The sequence below is a fragment of the Pelophylax lessonae genome (genome assembly GCF_965119305.1).
Source record: "Pelophylax lessonae genome assembly, chromosome: 6".
NCBI lineage: Eukaryota > Metazoa > Chordata > Amphibia > Anura > Ranidae > Pelophylax > Pelophylax lessonae.
This window is the reverse complement of record NC_138773.1, coordinates 31,959,511-31,974,697: the sequence shown is the minus strand read 5'-3', so window position 1 is coordinate 31,974,697 and position 15,187 is coordinate 31,959,511. Positions and strand designations below refer to the sequence as shown.

General features: G+C 44.2%; 1 protein-coding gene across 1 annotated transcript; it reads left to right on the top strand.

The window, feature by feature from the left end:
• The first annotated feature begins 2,878 nt into the window (after nucleotides 1-2,878).
• Nucleotides 2,879-13,816, top strand: LOC309559074 (uncharacterized protein). Its single transcript, XM_082262211.1, has 2 exons — nucleotides 2,879-3,013; nucleotides 12,539-13,816. Exon 2 carries the CDS (start codon nucleotides 12,632-12,634, stop codon nucleotides 13,664-13,666), a length of 1,035 nt encoding a protein of 344 aa, XP_082118337.1. The 5' UTR covers nucleotides 2,879-3,013; nucleotides 12,539-12,631; the 3' UTR covers nucleotides 13,667-13,816.
• The last annotated feature ends 1,371 nt before the right edge of the window (nucleotides 13,817-15,187 follow it).

Genomic DNA, 15,187 nt, shown 5'->3' with positions numbered 1-15,187 from the left:
TGGGAAAAAATATATCAATGCTGTCCTTCCTATGTACAAATTGAGAAATAGAGAATTAAGGGGTGCGCTGACAAATAAAAGCTGCTACCTGAATAGTGTTATGTGATCTGGTGATGAAAATACGTGCGCTAAATAATAACTACAGTGACAATAGCACAATGTAAATAAGATAAACATATACCATTTACAGTATATATAAGGAAGTATGATATAAATTAGTGCAATAACAAATAAACCACAAAGTTCAAAATGCACCAAATGTCCCAAAATTGGTGAACCGCCTGTTTAGAGGAAACGTCATTAGAGAGGAGGCGTGTCGCGCCGCCACAGACGTCACGCATAGCCCTGTCTGCAGCCGGGCTCAGCGTACCTACAACCACTACCGCTAGTATTGCCATCCTTAATGTAAGTGCATTTTCTTATTCAATAAACGTTTACCGGGGATAATACACTATGGTCCGTTTATTCTTTGCCCCACATATGTCCATCTGGGGGAGTAAGTAGCAGCACCAACTGGCAGCAGGAGCGGGACAATACTATTGGCAACCAACCCATTGGATGAGCATCCACAACTGGATTTACCTGCGCTTGGTTTATCCATTGTTTGGTAAGAAGCCATCTACACTATACCACTGGGTGGTGATTTAAAGATATCTCCTTTCCATCTAAAGATCAGAGTCTTCTCTGCGTTCCACCCTATCCCATCTGGTAAGGAGGAACACTAGCTGGTGGCGGGATTCTTTACCCATTCAACACTGGAGACATCACTATTTAGTTGAAGGTGTCTTTGCAGCACTTGGTGAAGATCACTATTGGACTTTGATTTTTACTCACCTATATTCACCTTTGTATTTTGGAATATTTTGTTATTGCTCACGGTTCAACAATTTTGGAACATTTGGTGCATTTTGAACTTTGTGGTTTATTTGTTATTGCACTAATTTATATCATACTTCCTTATATATACTGTAAATGGTATATGTTTATCTTATTTACATTGTGCTATTGTCACTGTAGTTATTATTTAGCGCACCTATTTTCATCACCAGACTATGTACAAATTGACCTACATCAATAGGAATTCCCCTAAAAAGTTTGAAAAGGTGTGGCAGCCATGGACAGCCTAGGAGGAGATCTTTTCTCCTTAAACCCTTGTTTAAGGTGCTGGTATGGCTGCAATACCTTTCTCTTGCTTTGGACAAGCCTTGGTTTAGGGATCGTTTTTCCTCTGGGTTATGCCTTTAGCCTTGTGTTTGTTTACCTATTGTGCACTTTGAGTTCTCCATAACTGTCCATGTTTAATGCAATTTTTTTATACTGTCCATACTACTGAATTTGTACCATGCCTTTGTTTTAATAAAGGAACATTCTGTTTGTTAAAAAAAATAAAAATATTGTTCTGCCAGTCTAAAATATTTTTGGTGTCGTCTCTTAGATAATACACCTTCCTTTTTTTATTTCAAGACAAAACCTGCTCTGTCTCTCCCTACTAAACTGTGGCTTTACCAAGCTGCTTACATACTATCCTACCGCTGTAAAATATTTTTTGGTTTTGTCTCTCACATAATGCACCCTAATTTTACATTTCAAGATAAAACTTGCCTTGTCTCTCTCTCTCAAATTGTGGCCTAACCAAGCTGCCTAAATATTGTCCTGCCACTCAACAATATTTTTGGTTTTGACTGATAATAGACCCTAATTCTTATTTTAGAATAGAATAATTAGAATAAGTGATAATAAACCCTTACATATACCCACTGAAGTTACTAGCCTCAGGTAATACACAGAGATGAAGTGAATCCTTCTACATAAGCTGTACCTGTTTGTCTCTGAGTAACGGTCTGTACACCTGCTGTGCCCATTGTGAGAGGTTCCCACCATCCCTGCTGAATTAAAGTATAACTAAAAGCAAAGCTTTTTTTTAAGATTTGGATAAAGTGGAAACAGATTAGAATACCTGTTAGTTTTTGTTGCAGTCCATGCCCCCGTTAAGGAGATTCACCTTCTCTATTTGTCCTGCTTTCTATTATCATTGAAAGTGAACGTAAAAGAAAATTCCAAATTTTGGGCTGTCCCCAGAAAAGTAATAGAGGGGAAATCTTCCAATAGTGACACTAGTCCTGGTGACCTGGGGATCCCCTAGGAATTCCCTTATTTTGCAGGGATTTCCTCTCACTTCCTGTTTGACTACGGGACAGGAAGAGAAGGGAAATCTCCACAATGGGAAAAAAAACTCTGAGAGGAACTATAACCCTCCCATGCTCCATCCAAAATGGAGAAAAAAAGTTTACCTATAGTTCTACTTTAATATTTATTTTTTTTATCATGAGAAATGCAAGAGGAGAAGCTAGAGCACACAAAGTTGGATTAGAACACCCAAAACAAGATGGACAGAGTCAGGAATTGGGATCTTGCTGTTAAAAGATCCAAAAAATAGAATCTGTTAATATCTTTATTAACTGTCTTAGAATCCGGTTCCACTTTTAGTTAAAACCTCATTAAGTACAAAAAAAGTGCCTTTAAAATCCACCACAAGCAGTACATGCGCCTTCATACTTTTTTGTACTATATGGTTATATCTGGATGTGGCAAAGGGTAATGTCCCCTCTTTTTTCTACGGTAATTAAAACCTCATTTGTTGCTGGGCTTTTCATTGGCAGAAGTGGTTCTTCATGAGGTCATGTTTTCGAAATATCAAATATTCATCGTTTGACTTAGGCTACCTTACAAAGTCATGGCCACCAATCGCTTTGCCAGGATGGTGTAGCTGTGCGATGACGAGGAGGCGTCACCAAATCTTGCGGTAGCTGGCTCAACCTCACCGGAGGAAATGAGCACAGATAGGGAGGAAAGAAAGAAGAAAACGAGAGAGAGAGAATGTGTCAACCACCCGTCTGCACAACTTCTGCAGGAAGTGATGATAAGGAAACCATATTGTGACATTCAGTGCAGAGTCTGGGAACCTGCAGGGTGGGGACACAAGATCTGGACGCTGGAGAAGAGCAGGCTGCAGGTAAGTGGCTTTCTGTGCCCGTCTGTCTTTATCATCCGAACCAACCTGCAATTCATATTACAGTCCCAACATTAACAGCCTGGGATTACCTTGCTACTTGGATAATATGACCGACTCACCCCATAGAGGAGCTACACAAGTTTATGGCTCTTGTATTAAAATATGTTATATTTCAGAGCTTGTTGGATGATGCAGAGGTAAACCCCCAACTGTGTCTGCTATCACTCAGGGTTTGTCTCCATTCCCAGAACGATACAGCAGGTGTACAGAGCCAGGAACTCAGCACAGGGATGGTGGGAACTCCTCATGATGGGCACAGCAGGTGTACAAACCCCGTTACTTAGCACAGGAATAGTGGGAATCCCTCATAATGGGCACAGCAGGTGTACAGACCCAGGAACTCAGCACAGGGATGGTGGGAACCCCTCATAATGGGCACAGCAGGTGTACAGACCAGGGAACTCAGCACAGGGATGGTGGGAACCCCTCATAATGAGCACAGCAGATGTACAGACCCAGGAACTCAGTACAGGGATGGTGGGAACCCCTCAAAATGGGCACAGCAGGTGTACAGACCTGGGAACTCCGCACAGGGATGGTGGGACTTCCTCTTAATGGGCACATCAGGGGTACAGACCCTGAAACTCAGCACAGGAATGGTTGGAACCCCTCATAATGGGCACAGCAGTTGGGCAGACCCAGGAACTCAGCACAGGGATAGTGGGAACCCCTAATAATAGACACATCAGGGGTACAGACCCTGAAACTCAGCACAGGAATGGTTGGAACCTCTCATAATGGGCACAGCAGTTGGGCAGACCCAGGAACTCAGCACAGGGATAGTGGGAACCCCTAATAATAGACACATCAGGTGTACAGACCCTGAAACTCAGCACAGGAATGGTGGGAACCCCTCATAATGGGCACAGCCGATGTACAGACCCGGGAACTCAGCACAGGGATGGTGAGAACCCCTCATAATGGGCACAGCAGGTGTACAGACCCGGGAACTCAGCACAGGGATGGTGGGAACCCCTCACAATGGGCACAGCAGATGTACAGACCTGGGAACTCAAAGCAGAGATCCCACCAATAAAGTCTCCAAGAGAAAGATGAGAATGCAGGGAATTTACCTCTCCAGCATCCACCAAACACTGAAATATCAGTTTGGGTGGATCAGCCACATTCAGACCTGAGTGTGACAAATTCCTGGTCCTCACTGCTGACCTCCTGAATCTGTAATTCTGGAGGCGGACAGGCATTCCTGCAGTTGTGGGCTCCCCCTCCACGGCCCAAGTGGCCTTACAGCAGCGCAGGGCCGACAGGCGTTTGCCACATGCAAAGTTCGGCGGCAGGACACACACAGGAATCGGGACAAATGCTTGGCTGGGGCTGGGTCACTGGGCAGGTGGGGCGCCCTGAGCAACTGCCCAGCGTGCCCATTCGGTAAGATGGCCCTGCAATAAACCATCGCGCCCAGGGCAATGATCCCTCCTGCCCACCCCTTGTCCCGGCTCTGATTACAGTATCAGGAGGTTGGCGGTAATGCCCAGGAACGTGTCCATGGAATATTTCCAGAGCAGTCCTGAGCCTGTCCTGGAAATGAAGACATCTGGTAACTATATGTAAAGTATCCAACTCATGATAGATCAGTGAAGCTGGCTCAGTGCAAGGCCTTGTGGGTAATGTCATTCAAATTTTCTAAATAAATGAGCATAAACCTTTTTTTTTTCGTTTTGGATTAATTAGGGAGTGACTAACCACCCTATTAGGTCACCTGTGTCCACGTCAATAGATTACCCCATATTTTCTGTCCTGTAGACACAACAGGAAATTTGGAAAGTCCCCCTCTTAGGCAGTTGTCACTGAAACTAGTGTCCCCATTGCAAGTTTTCCCTCTCTGTTCTTGTTCTGGTGACAACACAACATATTGGGTTTTCCATTCATTTCAATCTCGGTGACATTGGTGACCGGGGACAAAAATGAAGGGACAAAGACAGCAATACCAACCTGGCAGATCTTTGGCAGCTGGGATTCATGCATTTCATCAGTGTATTTATCCTGAACGGAAATATCATATGTAGGGTGGTGCTCCTGTATACATAATCGGAATCTGTATATAAATCCTGTATAATAATAAGATTGTCTTCATGCCTGGGAAGTGGTGGAGACTCAGCAGAATTTTTAGGTATGTTTCCAGTGATGTTTATGTAAAGTCACACATTTCTCTTTTCTCTGAGAAAGGGGAACAATAAAATACAAGTCTGCAGAAATGCACCGGCCGGCACTGTGACATTTATTGGCTGCAGTGCACTCCGTCTATTACCTCATTTATAAAAATCAGCTTCTGCATGACTGGTCTAGACACAGACAATAAAATCTTGGGAGCCTGTTTATACATAATTAACAAATAATCCCAGTAATTTGCCTTTTATGTTTATTTCCTCTGATCTCTAGCTCCATCTTGTGGCCACAATGTGGTATTTTCCTGATTGAGGTATTTCAGTGAAATACCACATCATGGACAGTAGATGGCGCTGACAGTCATAGGACATAAACATAAAGGGCAAAATACAGAAATTTATGAAGGCTCTGCTGGTTTGAGACATTAAACAGGGGAATTTTTATAAAGATCCCTTTTTAGCTTGCCAGTAACATTTTATATTTCATTGTGACTAACAAGGATGGCGGAGAGGTAAGGCGGCCTATCACCCTTTAAATTCTCGATTTTTGGGACTTTAGGGACCCAAATGATCACACAAAGGGGTCAATCAAAATAAAGATTTGATGGAGTATCACCCACTTTACCCCCTAAAATCTCATCCTCTTTGTATGCATTTGATGGCATTCCCCCATCAGGTCTAGGTACTATGCAGAGGCTGGTTGGGCAAATGTCACCAAATCGAATGTCAGCCAGATATCTGGGATAGGATAGAGTTTGTTTTCTATGGGCCGTGATTGGGGATGAATGTCCAGGGAATGTGACACAAATATACATTAATACATGGGGGAATTGTTCTCCATTAATTGTTGAATGAATTACGGAGGAAAGTTGGACAAAAGGATTTCATGTCCTGTCTTATATTAACAGACCCAAAGTTCCTAAATCAATTCATTGTTGTCCCTCATTTATATATAAAATGTATGATAATGTAAAGATGACAGATCACCCAAAACCTATCCTGGATATACTACACCAGAGGTGGGCGACTAACGTATTACTTATCAAGTGTGACCCCTGACATCACCAAAGGACCACCCAGAGCAGTAGCAGCTGGTGATCCATGGGCCGGGGAGGGGGGGCAGCAGACGGACCGCACCATACCCCCGCCGGACCACACCAGGTCACACACCATACCCCCCCGGACCCCAGCAGGACAGGGCACAGGGGACAAGACAGGGGACAGGACAGAGGACAGGACCCCCCCCCCCCCCGCTCACTCACCCTGCCTGGATATCTGCCAGGCGGTGGCCATGCCCAATGGCATGGCTTCTCCTTTTGGCCAATTGGGAAACGGGTCTCAAGACCCGCTTCCTGATTGGCCAGGAGGAGGATCCGTGTAACGATAGCGAATTTTCATTCGCTATTGTGACACAACTGGGTGGGCTCGTGGCGCAGTGCTCTACTCCCTGAGCCCACCCTTTTTTTAGCCTATTAGAGCCTCTGGCTCTAATCACATGGCTAAAAAAAAAAAAAAAAAGCCCCATTGAAGTCCATGCGTCTGGCACCCCGCATGTAGATTAGGGGGCCGGACACATGGATAGGGGGGGGGGGGGCACCAGCTGCCACTGACCCAGAGACTGCTGGGATGATACAAGAGATGGTCAGAGACTGCAGACATGATACAGGAGATGGCCTGAGACTGCAGACATAGTACAGGAGATGGTCAATATGCAGCCATACTCCAAGAGAGGGTCAGGGACTGCAAAAATGTAATAGGAGATGGTCAAAGATTAAAGACATACTACAAGAAATAGTCATACACTGCAGACATACTACAGGAGATGCTTAGAGACTGCAGACATACTACAGAAGATGGTCAGAGACTGCAGACATATTACAGGAGATGGTCAGAGACTGCAGACATAGTACAGGAGATGGTCAGAGACTGCAGACATAGTACAGGAGATGGTCAGAGACTGCAGACATGATACAGGAGATGGTCAGAGACTGCAGACATGATACAGAAGATGGTCAGAGACTGCAGACATGATACAGGAGATGGTCAGAGACTGCAGACATGATACAGGAGATGGTCAGAGACTGCAGGCATAGTACAGGAGATGGTCAGAGACTGCAGACATAGTGCCGGAGATGGTCAGAGACTGCAGACATGATACAGGAGATGGTCAGAGACTGCAGGCATAGAACAAGAGATGGTCAGAGACTGCAGGCATAGTACAGGGGATGGTCAGAGCCTGCAGACATAGTACAGGGGATGGTCAGAGCCTGCAGAGATAGTACAGGGGATGGTCAGAGACTGCAGACATAGTACAGGGAATGGTCAGAGCCTGCAGACATAGTACAGGGGAATGGTCAGAGCCTGCAGACATGATACAGGAGATGGTCAGAGACTGAAGACATGGTACAGGAGATGGTCAGAGCCTGCAGGCATAGTACAGGGGATGGTCAGAACCTGCAGACATACTACAAGAGATGATCAGAGACTGCAGACATACTCCAGGAGATGGTCAGAGACTGCAGACATGATACAGAAGATGGTCAGAGACTGTAGACATGATACAGAAGATGGTCAGAGACTGCAGACATGATACAGAAGATGGTCAGAGACTGTAGACATGATACAGAAGATGGTCAGAGACTGTAGACATGATACAGAAGATGGTCAGAGACTGCAGACATGATACAGAAGATGGTCAGAGACTGTAGACATGATACAGAAGATGGTCAGAGACTGTAGACATGATACAGAAGATGGTCAGAGACTGTAGACATGATACAGAAGATGGTCGGAGACTGTAGACATGATACAGAAGATGGTCAGAGACTGTAGACATGATACAGAAGATGGTCAGAGACTGTAGACATGGTACAGGGGATGGTCAGAGACTGCAGACATGATACAGAAGATGGTCAGAGACTGTAGACATGATACAGAAGATGGTCAGAGACTGTAGACATGGTACAGGGGATGGTCAGAGACTGCAGACATGATACAGAAGATGGTCAGAGACTGTAGACATGATACAGAAGATGGTCAGAGACTGTAGACATAGTACAGGGGATGGTCAGAGACTGCAGACATAGTACAGGAGATGGTCAGAGACTATATATATGTGTGTGTTTTTTTTCCCATGTGTCCCACTTGCAGAGATTTATGCTCACTTTCTCTCCTGGTGACACAACAGGAAGTGAGTAGAAATCTTTTCACTTTTATGCTGGCCATACACTATAGGAAAAATCGTTCAAACTAATTTTCGAAAAACAATTGTGCCATCATGTAATGACCTATGATAAATCTTTCAATGGACACAGATGTATCAGTTTTTTGTTCGTTTTTTCCCATATACCGAGTGCAAACAGTTTGGACGAGAAACACATTAACCTTTCAATTTATCGTTCGGCAGAAAATTTCCAAACTTGTCCTTTGTTTTTTTTTTGGCTCAAAAACGTCACAACCGATTACCGATTCGTGACCATTAACTGGCCGAAAAACGAAAGAACTGTCCAAATGACTGAATTTCGGACGATTTTTCGTATAATGTATGGCCAGCATAACACTCTATGACACTCTATGGATTTAAAATTTTCAACAAGTGCTCAGAAATAACCGACATTTCCCCCAGCTTTAGGCTAGAACTGTTCCAGTAGTGCCCATGAGCAGCTGTCCTCTCCCCATTATAACATTCCACTGTCCAGTATAATATACTGAGCTCTGATAGGCCCACAGGACTTTTAAATATCCTCAATAAATTAGATCTAAAATTCATGTCATCTTATAATTTACATTGTGTGGTTTAATATGGCACCCCATCCCCCACCTTGTTTTCCCCAAAGCCGTTACTTTATAACTGACTTTCTCATTTACCAGGAAATTGCTTAAGTTTGTGGCACAGGAGAGACCTGCAGCCTTCAGATGGGGAGGGCGGGGGTGGGGGGGGGGGGGTATGATTGGGAAAGAATGTAACGAGGCCTCACCAATGTGTGCTCCACACTTTATATCAGGCATGTCCAACCTGCGGCCCGGAACCGCAGGCAATGCTGCCCCCTGACCCCTGAGAATTTTTATTTATTTTTTGCTGGGGAGGAAGTAAGTCGAGTCGGGGGCACAGCCACACAGAGGCTGCCTCGGAGGGGATCATCCACTAGTTGTGTTAAATTAGTGCTGGGAGGGCTGGGCGTTTTAATACTTATATACCTTAACTATAGTATATATTTTATATGCGGCCTGAGAAAATTTCTCTACACTCAATGTGGCCCAGAGAAGCCAAAAGTTTGGACACCCATGCTTTATATGATCAACAGGACCTTGTGATCAGGCCCCTATAGCATACCCATTGAGGGGCCCTCTTCTTCTTTACTTTCACCTGGTGATCCTGCCAGTGACCCACTTCCTGTCCTAGGGTGACAACGCTCACTGGACTGCACTAATTCTATAGAGGAGCAGCATTGACTCCCCAGGTTGCTTGCTCCTGATTTGGACTACAGAAAACCTCCCCCTTATGTTATGAAGAATAGGTGAGGGGGAGGAGGTGTTTTGCAGTCCAAATCAGGGGAGCTGCCTAGGGTGACAACTCTACTCCTCCATAGATATAGAACATTGAGTGAGCATTGTCAACCTAAATCTGCCTATACACTAGTACAGGGATTCCCAAACTACGGCCCTGCAGTTGTTCAGGAACTACAATTCCTATCATGCCTAGTCATGTATGTGAATGTCAGAGTTTTACAATGCTTAATGGGATGTGTAGTTCCGCAACAGCTGCAGGGCCGTAGTTTGGAAATCCCTGAAATAGTAGATTCTCGAGCAAACGTTCGTTCTAAAATTCTCAGTACATTCGACGACGAAGGTCGTTCGAAGCTACTTCAAATTTTTGTTTGCTTTTTAAAGTGGAGCTCCACCCAAATAAATGAGAAGCTCCACTTTTTTACTCCCCCCCCCCCCCCCTTCGCTGCCACAATTGGCACCTTTTGGGGGGGGGGGGGGCGGATACGTGTCAACACCAGGCACCCTCTCCCACTTCTGGGTAAGATTGCCACGTGGCGATCTATGAAATTTCTGGCCCCTCCTCCCCTCCCTCCTGGGAGGCACACAGGTCCCAGAAGACAGCGGGACCATTCAGAAAGCGCAGCACGACTCGCGCATGCGCAGTTGGGAACAGGTTGTGAACCCGCAAGGCTTCACTTTCTGATTCGCTTAGTGAAGATGCCGACGACTGCACCTGGAGCCGATGGACGGATCGGCTGCGGTGCCGACATCGCGGGATACCAGGACAGGTAAGTGTCCATATCTTCAACCTCAGCAGCTACAGGATTTGTAGCTGCTGACTTTTAATTGTTTTTTTTTTTTTTACACGCTTTACCATTCGATTTTGAAATTAGTGTAATTTCCCAAAAGAAAACTATCAGCTGTTAGAATTTTTTTTTTTTTTTTGGGGAATTTTCGCTCCTTCTAATTTTCTCGTTGCTATGATCCTAAAAGAACGATGGTTTGACCCCACTAATTTGGAATGTCAAACAATTGTTCTCAAAACTAAAAATTTCTAATTAAATTCTACCAGTGCATGTCCAGCCTAACCGCTTCTGGACCGGAAGGTTTTGCCCCCCCATAATGACCAGGCCATTTTTTGCGATTCGGCACTGCGTTACTTTAACAGACAATTGCGCAGTCATGCGACGCTGTACCCAAATAAAATTGACGTCCTTTTTTCCCACAAATAGAGCTTTCTTTTTGGTGGTATTTGATCACCTCTGCGGTTATTTTTTGCACTATAAACAAAAAAAGAGCGACAATTCTGAGAAAATAACTGTATTTTTCACATTCTGCCATATAACATTCTCAAAAATCAAATGTAAATTTTTTTTTTTTAATTTTAGGCCAATTTGTTTTCTGCTACATATTTTTTGGTAAAAAAAAAAATTCGCAATAAGCGCATTTTGATTGGTTTGCGCAAAAGTTATCGCGTCTACTAACTACGGGAAAGATTTATGTCATTTTTATTGTTTTGTTTTTTCTACTAGTAATGGCGGCGATCTGCAATTTTTAGCGGGACTGCGACATTGCAGCGGACAGATCGGACCCCTAACTGACATTTTTGACACTTTTGGGGGGGACCAGTGACATTACTACAGTAATCAGTGCTAAATATATCCACTGTTACTGTAATAATGACACTGGCAGGGAAGGGGTTAACAGTATAGGTGATCAAGGGGTTAAATGTGAGCCTAGGGGCGTGTTTCTAACTGTATGGGGGGGGCGTGGCTTATGAAATGACAATAGAGACCTGTGATCCTATATAGAAGGATCACAGGGGCTCTATGATCATTCCAGAGAGAAGAACGGGCAGCTGTGTTTACAACAGCCGACCGTCCTTCTCTCTCAGCGGGGAGCGATAGCGGGTGTCAGACGGCAATCAAAGCCGCCTGCCCCGCGCATCGGTCTCGCCACATCAAGTCGCACAGATATGAATGGTGCTCATTGTAAATAATGGAGAACGACTTGTCATGCGATTTTGCAGTCCCAAGTCGCACAGGTCTGAAAGTGGCCTGAGGGTGTACAACCAATTTAAGACAGGAGGTGTATTACTGGCCAGATCAGCATGTGAAAATAAAGGGGAAAAAAGCCTAAAAAAGAAAACCTACGCAGTCACCACATCACAGAACTGGTAAGTTACAGTGGAGGCATTTGTCAAAACTAAAGAAAGGCAAACGCCAACCAATCAGCATCTATATTCAGCTTGTTTAGTTAGGCTCCATTCACACCTGAGCATATCGTATTCAGGCGTTTTTTTGGAGGCGTTTTTTCCAGGTGTTTGGAGGCAGGCATTGACATCTAACAAAAACGCTTGTAATCTGCCAAAAAAGAAGCTGATGTACCTTTTGCTTCAGGAGACAAAACGCTCATATGTGAACAGGGGGCCATTGAAATGAATAGGATTTTGCTTGCTGGGCATTTCGAGACTTCAGAGATGAGCGTTTTACGAGCTGAAAAACGCTCAGGTGTGAACAGGGCCTGAAGCTTTAAAAATGAACACTAGAAGGTGATTGGTGGCTGTGCACAGCTGCTCCAGATTCTGGTCCCTCCATTTATAATAAGTTCCCCCCAAAATGTATTCAATTTGTGTTCTTTGGTTTAGATACACTTTAAATTCACCTTTCTTATTGACACCAATGCATTTCTCCAAAATGCCAAAATTTTGGCAAAATTTCACAATTGTTACTGACATTTTCAGGAGATGGGGGTTCTAAGTTTTGCTCATCCCTTGCAGAGCTGGTCTCTAAAATGTCATCTCCCAAGAAATTGTTTATTAAATTCTTGACCTCTCTTTCTACTTGTGTTCCAGGCTCCTCCGTGTGATCAACTTTCTGAAACCGGTGATAAAAAAATTTTGGAAAAAGAGAGACGTGATAGACGAGAGCACAGCTAATAGACAATTATGGGGTGTTATCATCTGGTAAGCGTGCTGCTCCTTCTGTTTGTGGCAAGTTCTATGTCCCAGGAGAATGTCACTGACTACGAAGATACCACCTCTCCTATCGAAACAGTTCCTTTGCCATCTACTGGTTCTCCATCGGTTCAACAACAGGAGGTTGAGACTTCAGCTCTTCTTGTGGTCACATCGGTACCTGTGACAACGGAAGTAATCACCTCCCAAGAGTCAAAGACTATGTCCAATGAAGTAGCTTCAATGACCTTTACCACGGAAGATTTCAAGGTTACAAATGAATCGTCAACTCCAAAATCAGATTTTAATGATCCATCAACAATTTTAAAAATTGTAGACATGACTACCATTTCAGTCAAAGAAGAAGCTGGTGGATCGAAGAGTCCCATAGATGACCAAAGCACTACCAGTCCATCAACTACCCAAAATGAAACAGGCAGTAGAGATGATAACGAGCATGTCACTCATACAAATATCAAAAAGGTCAGAGAAGAGGACATTACCAAACATCCTGGCCAACAAACAACCAGTGACGTGATGAAAAAAGATAAATCCAAAGGCCCGAGTCAGTTGGTCCTAGTGATCTTAATTGGAGTAATTATTTTCGTTTTAATCTTGGTCCTGGCAACCATGATCTTCTTCTTATTTCGTAAGAAGAAGAGAAGCGGCTCATTTCGCACGCAAAGTAAGAAGAATGGCAAGCGAGATGTGTGGGCAGGCCAAGTGCCTGAACTGGGAGATGGAAGGGCAGCTCAAGATCTCACCATGGCGGAAAACGGAAGAGCTGGGACCGAACTGGAGACTGTTAAGGAGGAAGAACTGACCACCTTTGTCGCCGGGGAGAAGAAGTCAGATTCAGTGATAGAGATGAACGAACTGGGAGCTGGGGAAAAGGCTACATCGAATGGTGGGGAAAATCTGAGCAAAGGGGACTCCACGGAGGAGAAGATGCCATTGCTGGAAGAGGATTCAGAAGAGTCTCCAAAACCAGATGACCAGTTTCCAGCCCCTCCTGTGGAACAATAACTGATGGCAAATGGGATTCAGTAATGGCTTAGCCACCGGGGTTGATAACTATTCTTCTTCTCAGACAATGCTAGGGATGATCAAACCTGATTGGACAGAGCCAGATTGGCTGTGTTCAGGTTCACCTGAATTTCTTTAAACAAGGAACAGATCTAAAGCCTCGTACACACGAGTCGAAATTCGGCTGGAAATTTTCGTCCGATGACCGATCTGCCGATTTTTGGCTTGTTAGTATGATGCTTCCGACAACTGACTCCGACTTTTCGGCCGAAAAAATCCTGGTGTGCAGGCTATACAATTTTTGTCGACCATCAAAACACGTCAGATTTTCGTCTCATTAGTACAGATTTCGATGGGGAAAAATCTTATGACTAAGACTGGGCATGCTCAGAGATTAAAGAACACATAGAAAGCAATCCAACACATGACATCACTTCTGAAGTAGAATTCTGTAGTGCGGGAAAATTCGGGTGCAGTCTAGAGCACATTCCAACCAACAGACACCACTCTGGACAAAAGACGGAGGACCGGTCGGCGGAAATTCGTTGCGTGTGTACCGGGCTTTAGTTTCAGGTGGCCTTGGACTGACTGCAGTGTTAAAGTGTCCACCCAAAAGGAAATATTTCACTTATGGGAGCATAACAGTGACTACAGCCACCCACAAGCTTCCAATCCTCAATGAGGTCAAGCCACTTGAGTTCCTTGATCTGCTCTTCTGCCACAGAGTGTCAATTACGGCAAGTGGGTGGAACTTAGAACACCGGTCACCAAATGTCCCTTGCTTGAGTATCCAAGAAAATAAAAAAAAAAAACTAGGGAAGGGACTTAACTGTGCCCCATTAGAAAATTTTATCTACCTTCCTCTCAGGACTGGATATGAGAATCCCTCCAATGGAGTTACCAACAAAAACGCATTGTTTATTAGAGTGAGGAAAGGTTAGAACTTTTGTCAATTCGTTTTTTTTTTTGGTCCAAACTTCTTTTCCTGCTGAAAACCATATCTTCTATTTTCTGAATGAGTGTCACAGAGACAGGAAGTGAGATAAAATCTCCCCGACGGGGGCACAGACAGAGAACCTAACCTACAAGAAACATTAACACTATCCAAAAATAAAACAGTGGTCTTTATCCTAATTATTCTATAATCTGTTCTACAATCCCCCTCACTAATATGCATATTGAAGAGTTTGAAACAAGTTACTGGGCAGATTTTTTTAGTTTGATCATCCCTAGTGATTGGCCGCAGCTAGTTCCCCCTATCCTGATATAAATACTTACATGGCTCTGCTAAGGACTATTTGCATCTAAAATGGCCACCTAACGTAGCCGTGGTGGGATTTCATAAAATTATTTCTGGGATCGTCATCCCTCTAACGGTCAGACACTTGTAGAAAAATTTGTACATGGCCAACTCCCCCTTTTCACCAACTTTTTATGATAGGTCATTTGGGTTGTCAGCTGACAGGATGTGCTGGGGGGGGGGGGGGGGGCAGAGAAAAATTGTTACATTGTGTCATACAA

Bases quoted from the DNA above. Each gene is read 5' to 3' on its own strand.
- LOC309559074 (XM_082262211.1), top strand. From the start codon at position 12,632: ATGGGGTGTTATCATCTGGTAAGCGTGCTGCTCCTTCTGTTTGTGGCA.